The sequence below is a fragment of the Chlorella variabilis genome (genome assembly GCF_000147415.1).
Source record: "Chlorella variabilis unplaced genomic scaffold CHLNCscaffold_14, whole genome shotgun sequence".
NCBI lineage: Eukaryota > Viridiplantae > Chlorophyta > Trebouxiophyceae > Chlorellales > Chlorellaceae > Chlorella > Chlorella variabilis.
The window spans coordinates 1172741-1181254 of NW_005435074.1; the positions used below are offsets into that span (position 1 = coordinate 1172741).

Here is an 8514-nt window from a genome sequence, read left to right on the forward strand (position 1 = left end):
CGATCGCGCGGCCCGCCCGCCTCCGCTCCCGCCTGCGCGCCCTGGATGCCATGTCTCTCCGCCTGGCCAAGGCGCAGCAGACGATCGTCAAGGGCGTGCCCACGCCGCTGCCCAGCCGGCGGCAGGTGGAGGAGGTGGCGGCGGCGGCGCGCGGCGGCCTCACCTCCCCCACCGCTGCCGCCCGCCTGCTGGGCTCCAGCCACGCCTCGGGCCTGCACCGCCTGGCGCGCGGATCGGCCGCCAACTTCTCCCCTTTCCACCACAAGCGCCCTCACCCGGCGGACTCAGAGGCATCCTCCAGCGATTCGTCCGGTGGGTGGGGGGGCGGCTGCGGGGCCTGCTGGGGGGAGGGAGCCTGGGGCCGAAGGGCTGGAGGGGGCTGGATTGGGTGCGCCTTCTCAGGCAGGGGGGCGCCCGGCGTGGCCCCGGCCGCCGCCCAGCCGCTGCCGCCGCCCCTGCTCGCGCCTTGCCTGCCGGCCTGGGGCCCCGCCCCACCTCTGCCCACCGGCGCCGCCCCGCACGCGCTGCCTTGCCCCCACCCCTTGTGCAGAGGACGAGGGGGAGGAGGAGGAGGAGGGTGACACAGGGGCGGACTCTGCCGAAGCGCGGCAGCGGTGCGGCGGCGGCGGCGGCGGCGGCGGCGACGCGCGCGCCGGCGGCGACGCCATGCCCCTGTCCCCTCGCTGCATCCCTAAAGGCGCCAAGATCAAGCCTGGGGCGGAGGCTGAAGAGCAGGAGGGGGAGCTGTCGGACGCGATGCTGCAGGCGCCGCCCGCGCTGGGCCAGCAGAGCCCCGCCATCCTGTCGCCCTTCAAGCCCGCCCCCGCCTGCCCGCCCGTGACCGGCGGCGGGCTGGACGGCGTGGGCGGGCTGGCCGGCCTGCTGCCGCCGCCGTTGCCGCTGGGCGGGGGCGGGGAGGAGGGGGAGGGGGTGGGCGGCCTGCCCGCCATGCCTCACAGCGCCAGCCTGGGCATGGATGCGCTGATGATGATGGGCATGCCGCTGGCGGCGCTGCCGCGGGGAGACTCCATGGCTCACCTGCTGCCGCTGTCGCGCAGCGCGTCGGGCATGCTGGGAGGGTGAGTGAATGTGTGTGTGGGGGGCGGGGCAGCCTGCTGCGAGGCCCCAGCCTGCCGGCAGGGTGCCGCTCCCCGCTGCCGCAGCCTGCTGGCCCCATGGCTGCCTGGCTGCGCCTCATGGATGGTCTCACGAGCTGCCTCACGCTCCCCGGCCCACACCGACCCGACCTGATGCCCCCCGGCCCTCTGCCCCCGCTCCCCCTGCCTGCAGCACCGGCTCCGGCCTGCTGGGCCTGGACGACGGCGGCGGCGGCGGCGGCGACCTGCTGGGCGGCCTGCCCGCCAGCACGGCCATGGAGCTGGATGCGCTGCAGCCGGAGGAGGCAGACGGCGTGGCGGCGGCGCAGTGAGGGCGCTGCCGCGCAGGCCCCGCCGGCGCGCGGCGGCCTCGCAGCCTCGCGCTGTCAATACCTGTATCGCGCTCCACCCCTCCGGCTGGTTTCCTTTGGTCGGGACAGTTAGCTGTACTGGTGGGGCCTGCCCGACCTGGGGCCCACCTGCCCCCATCCATTGACTCCGCACAGCATTCGTTTCCCTCTGGTATCGGCCCGCAATGGTCGCCCCCTGCTCTCTCTCCCCACTCGGTTCTGTTCTGCTCCTGCTCCCTCCCATGTCACCCTCCTCGCTCCTGCGCCCGTTCCACCCTGCTTGCGCTGCGCGTGGCTGCCGCGTTGTAATTGGGCACCATCCTGGGCTGTAACACCATCCAATGCAATGGAGAGCAGGCTGTTGACAGGCTGTTGGCTGGGGGAGGCTCGTGCCCTGGTGGCTGCCGCTGCTCCTGGCCCCCTCAGCGCCCCGCTCCCCCATCCATGCTCCGGCTCTGCTCCGCCAGCTCCCGCTGCCGCCTCTCATCCAGCTGGTCGCTGCGGTTGGAGAAGTGCCAGTTGTGAGGCGCCGTCAGCTCGTCGCCGACCGCGTCCGCCGGCGCATCCATGCTCTCGGCTGTAGGCTTGCCCGCCCCGCTGGCCACCTGCTCCTGCAGCACCGCCCTGGCGCTGTCCTCTGCGTAGTGGTATGCGCGCCCGCTGCACCAGGAAGGCCTCAGCACGTCCTGCGAGCCGCTTGGGCAGGCCAGCTTGCTAAGGCAGGCAAGCTTGCTGAGGGTGCCTGCACGGCTTCCCTCTTGGCGGCCACGGCGGCGGTGGCGGGCGCGGCTGCTGCCCAGCCCACCTGCATGGACTCCAGGACGCCCCCTTCTCCCTCTGCTGGGTCGGGCAGGTGCTGGCCAGGGCCGCTCGCCAGCAGGCGGCGAGCCGCGGCAGCGCAGGGCCTCCCACCTCCCACCGCGCGACGCAGCCACGCCGCTGCGCAGGTGGCCAGCATCGCTCTACTTTCTCTCATAATCTAAATAGGGGGAAGCGAGGGGGCATGGCTCCAGCACACAGCAGATGCCCTTCTCACGCCTTTCTTTTTGAGAATCAGGAGGGTGTGCCCTCCTGCCCACCAGCCACTGTTTCCTAGTAGCTCAGCAGAATGGAGGTGAGAGCTGGGGGGGTGTCCAAGGCGTGCTGAGGTTGGGCCCCACTGCAGCTGCCCTCATCCCCCTCGACACACCTGCCTGCAGCAAGCACGCGAGCTGGCGCAGCAGTACCTGTCGGGCGGCGGCGAGGAGGCCGGGGCCGGCGACAAGAAGCGCGAGGGCGGCGGGCTGCTGGGCGCGGCCGCCGACTATCTGGCGGGCGGCAGGGAGGAGGCGCCAGCGCGCGCGGAGGAGGCCGGGACTGGGGACAAGCAGCATGCCGCTCATGTGGACGAGGGCCTGGTAGACACCGTGATCGGCCTCTTCCAGGAGAAGGAGGGGCGCCAGGCAAGCACGCAAGGACACCGAATGCGGCGCCAGCTGCTCCTGCTCACTCTGGGGCACACGGCTGCTGCGTGGGTGTCGCGTCCTCGGCCAGGCTGCGCCTCACGCGCTGCAGCCGGGGCTGTGCGCTGCTCATGCGCAGGTGCAGCACGAGCACGACATCCCCAAGCTGCAGGCGCTGGCCGAGAGGGTGATGGGCAGCGGCGTGCAGCGCGACCTGCTCGTCATGATGGTCAGGCAGCGCCTGGGCATCTGACGCCACGCGCGGCCAAGGGCGCAGGGAGGCAGCGGCCGCCCCTGCGGAGAGCGCTCACCCGCAGCGGCAGCCGCCGCCGCCCTACTAGCAGCCACCCCCGCCCTACTGTGTGTGTGTGCAATTGCCACCCGTCGCGTGGTTCCACCACGTCGACATCACATGTGCACAGAGCGACTGGGTCAGTAGTAGACGGTCAGGGTGCGGTGGTGGGGCCGGTGCCGGTGCAGGTCCCGCTCCCCCTCCTCCCACAGCCACCAGTCCAGCTTCACGCTGCACAGCTGCGCCGCCTCCGCGCCCCGCCCCTCGCCCTCCAGCCTCGCCGCCAGCGCGTCCCGCAGGCGCTCCACTGCAGCAATGGTGCAGCCCCGAATCTCCACCTCCTCGCACCCCCCCGCCGCCAGCTCCCGCCCGCCATCCACGGCCGCCGCCAGCGGCGCAGCATACAGCAGGATGCCCCGCTCTCGCAGCACCACCGGGACGCGGTAGTCTGCAAGGGGGCGGGCAGCGAGGGGCAACGGCAGGCAGGGAGGGCGGGCCCGTCGGCGCCGCCTGGGCGCATTGACCTGCCTGCCTGCCTGCCTCAGTCATGGCAGGCACGACGCATGCAACCAGGAGACCGCCACAGGGGCATGCGCGGCAGCAGCCACAGCACATGAGCGGGCGTGGCGCTCGCCTGCGAACATGGTGAGCTGCCCGATGTCGGCAAACGCGCCCAGGCCCTGGCCCCGGAAGCAGCCGTACAGGTCGCCCGCCCAGATCTGGGCTCGCTTGTAGAAGAACAGCTGGCGCCCGCTGCAGGCCAGGGGAAGGAGGTCTGGTGGGGGGACACCAGTTGCAGGCACAATGCAACTGCATCATGATCCATTGTTGCACTCACCCGTACACGCAATGGTCCCTGAAGCCGGGAAATGCCGCGGTTGTCAGCCGCACCAGCCGCACAGCGGACCCGCCTGCCGCCCGAACCAGGTTGGCTGCCAGGCCTCCATACAGGTCCAGCAGGGCGGCGCCCACCTGCACTTTCGGGCAACAGCCCAACCAATCGGCAAACCGCGAGAGCGCACCTGCGCAGTGCAGGAAGTCGCAATCCGGCCCTGCCCACAAGCGTGCCCCCGCCCCCCCGCCTCCCCTGCCCCGCCCCCACCCCACCTCCCGCAGCAGCCTGGCCCGCTCTTCCTCCAGCGGCAGCGGGCGCGGCCACTGCAGCAGGCGGCGCACGTCCGCGCCATCCAGCACGGCCAGCCTGCCGGCATCCAGGGCGCGCGGGTCGGCCAGCAGCGCCCGCCGCAGGCCCCCCGCCAGCTGCTCATACTCCAGCTCCGCATCAGGCCAGAAGCAGAAGTTCTGCGGGGGGTGTCCAGGCACCGCCCGCCATCCGGCATGTTGTTGTGGCGGGGAGGGGGGCAGCACCATGTCGCCAGGGAGCCAGACCAGCGCCACATCAGCGCCACATCAGCGCCACATCAGCGCCACGCCAGCTCACCAGTGCGTCCACCACCAGCAGGTACTGCGCCACCGCATCCGGCTGCTCCGCATCCCAGTAGTGCAGCTGGTGGTCGAAGCCGCCTGCTGCGATGGACGCCACATCGTCCAAGGAGGCCGCCAGCCGCTGGATGGCTGCACCCAAGGCGGGAGAGGAAAGGCGGTGGCGAGAGGCGGCGGCGGCGGCGCGGCGGGTGCGGCCTCCCTGCAGCGGCTCGCGACCCTGAGCGACTGTCACGATGGATTCGCAGCCACCGACCTGCATCGTCGATGGTCACCAGGCTGGCTGTGGAGGCCACATGGGCCGCTGTCTGCCTCACTGACAGGCAGGGATCCATTCCCGGAGGCCCCCAGACCGCAATTGTATTGCGAAACAGTGATATATGCTAGCCTGAATGCGTGGACAGGGAGGCCGACATGGCTGCCGCCCCAGCGCTCACAGCACCGCCCTCTGCCGCCACAGTAGACTGAAATCATCGCCACACGCAGCTTTTCAGGCCGATTCAGCACTGACAGTTAAATTTGCTTCACAGGGAGCGTGCAGGAATTTGAGAGGTATACGATTGGAGTCGGCCCAGCTCACAGCGCCGGGTCCCTGATCACTTGCGGAGTGAAGTCGGGCCGCACGTACCGCGCCAGCTGCTCAGCGTACATCTCATACCGCGAGGTCATCTGGAAGCCCCACCGGTCCTTGACCTGCATCTCAGGCCAGCAGGTGGAAGCTGTGGGCTGGCGCTGCTTGACAGGACGCGGCAGACGCGCCGCCCACCCCCAGGGAGCACCTCCCCGCCTCCCGCCGCCCCCTCCTGGCGCGCACCTGCTGGCACAGGTTGAGGTCCAGGTCTGCCACCAGCAGGCCGTCACGGTTGCGCGCCAGCGAAGGCGTGCGCGATGCATCGGGGGCCGTCACGTAGCTGCTGCCGTAAAAGGGGCCTAGGTCCTGCGCACCCCCAGGGCCAGCAGCAGCAGCGGGAGGGGCAGGGTTGCGCCAGGGCGTGAGCGGCAGGCAGCTGACACGCCTCGCAACTGTTTCAAGGTGGGTGTGAAAGCACCGGGCTGCTGGGCAGCGCCACCATGGCCGCAGCCCCCGCTGCACCACGCCACCGCCACCGCCGCCGCCGCCGCCCACCCTGTGCGCCGGCTTGCCGTCGCCGCTGGTGAAGGGTGCGGGGTAGACTTCGGTGCCCACCGGTTGATGGCACACATGTAGTAGCTGCAGGGGGCAGGCGTGGGGGCGGGACAAGGAGGGTGGGTTGGGAGCAGCCAGCCAGCCAGGACGCTGGTACAGGAGTGTGCTCCGCTGTGCGACAGAGAGGAGGCGCCAGCACGGCACTTGCCCGCTGGCTGCGCCGCCCGGCAGCGGCCGGCAGCAGGGGCCCAGCGCACCTGTTGGCTATGGCTGCGTACCGAGCCTCCACCCCCCACATCGGTTCCGTGAAGCCCTCCACGGTGGCGCAGGGATTGAACACCACCTCGGCGCCGTTCAGACCAAAGGCCTGGCAGTTTAGCGGGATGTGCCTGCAGGGAGGGCGAGGCGGCGGCGGGGGGATGCCAACGGCCCATGGCATGGACGGCGGCCCACGCCTGGCGGCTCCCCGCCGCCCGCGGGGCTGGCTGGCCGCACTATCGCCCACCTGCCGTAGCAGATGTTGACCGCAATCCTGCCAAACGCCGTCTCGAACACCGGGTGCCCCGTGTTGCCCTCCTGCAGGGCGAGCGGCGCATGCGGGGCTGAGCGCCACCACGCGCCAGCTACACATCTCTGTCACAGTGCCACCCACCACCACCACCACCCAGGCACCCACCATGTAGTAGGTGGACTCGTTGAAGTCGCCCACACGGGTGATGTGGTTCTTGCGGTGCTTGCCAATCACGCCGCCGTTGCTGCCCACCACCACGGCGGTGTTCCAGATCGTGCCACCGTGCGCCTCGTCCCGCTCCAGGATGGGGCTGCGGCAGGGGAGGGGGCAGGGGGGGGCGGGAGGCGGGGAGGCTGGGCGGGTGACGCCAGGCCGCAGGGAGCCGCTCCCCGCTCCCTTGCACGTGCCGCTCCATGCCAGCTGCTCCATCCGCCGCTGGGCTGCATCACAGATGCCCTGCTGGCTCTCCTCCAGGCAACCACACGCCACCCCGGCACCTGATGACGACCATGCCATGCTTGCGCGCCAGCTCCTGGCACAGCCGCGTGGAGGGGCCCTCCTCCGCCGACTCCGCCAGCTCCAGCCACTGCCTCTCTCGGGTGCAGAAGAAGAAGGGGCAGGGCCAGAACTCCTGCAGGCACAGCACCTGCACCCCCGCCGCCCCAGCCGCATCCATCAGCTGCCGCACGCGGGTGTGGATGGCCTGCAGGGGCGGGGGCAGGGCGCGCCACGTCATGCGGGCTGCGGTGCTGCATGCATCTGTGTGTGCGGGCCTGCCGTGGCGCACGCGCCGCCTCACCTGCCGCTGCTCCGCAAAGGGCGCACTGGTGGGCAGCTGGATGCCGTGCTGCACCAGGCCCACCCGCATGATGCGCAGCGGCCGCAGCTGCTCGGGGGCTGCCCCAAAGCGGTAGGCTTGCAGGTCAAAGTTGGCGGCTGCTGCTGCCGCCGCCAGCTCGCGCGCCAGCGGCAGGGGCGCCACTGGCTTGCCGCAGTTCCAGCCATACAGGATGCGTTGCACATGTGCTAGCTTGTCTGGTGGGATGTATGCCTGCTCGGATCGGAATGGGAGAGGGCTGGGGCAAGGTGAGGCGCCGCGTGGTGAGGCGCGACACTTGCAAACAGCAGCTAGCAGCAGCACCAACCAACCTCCAGGATTTTCTCAACCGACTCAAAGCCACCCAGGCTGCCATCGCCAACAGCGACGTCCTCCTCTGCAGGTAGCCAGGTGGCGGCGGCAGGAGGTGGCGGTGGCAGCGGGCGGCACTTCAGGAGGGGCAGCAAGCCGCGGCAACAGCGCCAGCAGGTTGCGCTTCGCAGGCAGGTCGATCCTGTCTGCGCTCAACCAAGCAGAAGCCTTACCTTTCGCCGACATGGAGGGCTTCCGCTGGTGTTCACTGCGCTGCTCGCTGTGTACACCCACTGATGAGGCAGGCCGTGATGTGTGCACCCAACCACGAAATGAGGCCAAACAAGCGGCCCGCGGCCACAGTTCACGAGGTACCGGCCAGCTGGCAGGCAAGCAAGTAAGTGGTACCCGCGCCGCCTTTCACATGGCTTGGCCCCCTCCCTCCTACGAGGGGCGGGGGTGGGCGCCCTCTTGCAGTTCTGAACGTGTGCACGGGTCTCTACGCTGGCGCGACAGATGAGGAGCGCCGTCTGCAACGCGCCGACAGCTGCGTTGCTGCCGCTCCTCCCGCCCGGGCCTTGCCAAGGTTTTGCATCCCAGGGAAAGGCTCGGTCGGGGTGCCCTAGTTTACAGTGTTGTCGTGTCCAGCATCAGTGTTGGGTTACAGAGCACAAACAGCAAACACAAAAGCCGAGCCGGTGCAAACGCCACAGAAGCATGATAGCAGCAGAGGGAAGGGGGAAAACTGCCGTCGAGCGCCCACCCAGGGGCATCCCCAGTCAGCGGGGCCAGTCAGCGGGGCAGGCCGGCACGCGCTGGGAGGCGGTGGCAGGGCGGGCAGCCCGGCTGGCAGCGGCTGGCTGGCGCCTGCAAGGCGCAGCCCCTGCGCAAGCCCAGCTCCGCCGCCGCCAGCCAGAGCCAGAGAGAAGTGCCCGCGCCTGGACCCTCGCCGCAGGCACCTGTACGTGCCAGGCTGCAGCGCCGGCGCATTGCCGTGCGCGGTTCCACCCGGGGGCTGGGCCCCTAGGGTCCCGCCGCCACCTGCGGCACCGCGGCCCCCTTGGCCAGCTCCGGCGCGCAGGAGCGGGCCACGCTCTCAAACAGGCGCTCAATCTCGGGAGCCA

General features: G+C 70.6%; 4 protein-coding genes across 4 annotated transcripts in view; 1 reads left to right on the forward strand and 3 right to left on the reverse strand.

Moving 5' to 3' along the window:
- Positions 1-1429, forward strand: part of CHLNCDRAFT_135824 (hypothetical protein) — a gene marked incomplete at both ends in the record, with an annotated part of 5917 nt that extends 4488 nt beyond the window's left edge. The window contains 3 exons of the mRNA XM_005846306.1: positions 72-312; positions 551-1079; positions 1291-1429. Of these exons, the coding sequence (XP_005846368.1) occupies positions 72-312; positions 551-1079; positions 1291-1429 (909 nt within the window). The remainder of the gene's footprint in view (positions 1-71; positions 313-550; positions 1080-1290) is intronic.
- A 440-nt stretch (positions 1430-1869) lies between these two features.
- On the reverse strand, positions 1870-2405 carry CHLNCDRAFT_135825 (hypothetical protein; the record flags this gene model as incomplete). The annotated part of the gene is made up of 2 exons (XM_005846473.1): positions 1870-2133; positions 2253-2405. The coding sequence occupies 2 exons, from the start codon at positions 2403-2405 to the stop codon at positions 1870-1872; spliced, it is 417 nt and encodes a 138-aa protein (XP_005846535.1).
- Positions 2406-3321: 916 nt separating this feature from the next.
- On the reverse strand, positions 3322-4959 carry CHLNCDRAFT_135827 (hypothetical protein; the record flags this gene model as incomplete). Its single annotated transcript, XM_005846474.1, has 6 exons — positions 3322-3629; positions 3795-3934; positions 4020-4153; positions 4289-4483; positions 4623-4756; positions 4881-4959. The coding sequence occupies 6 exons, from the start codon at positions 4957-4959 to the stop codon at positions 3322-3324; spliced, it is 990 nt and encodes a 329-aa protein (XP_005846536.1).
- Positions 4960-5200: 241 nt separating this feature from the next.
- Positions 5201-7636, reverse strand: CHLNCDRAFT_135828 (hypothetical protein; the record flags this gene model as incomplete). Its single annotated transcript, XM_005846475.1, has 10 exons — positions 5201-5317; positions 5439-5561; positions 5718-5834; positions 6040-6139; positions 6256-6326; positions 6427-6571; positions 6759-6964; positions 7061-7312; positions 7411-7475; positions 7624-7636. The coding sequence occupies 10 exons, from the start codon at positions 7634-7636 to the stop codon at positions 5201-5203; spliced, it is 1209 nt and encodes a 402-aa protein (XP_005846537.1).
- Between the last annotated feature and the right edge of the window lie 878 nt (positions 7637-8514).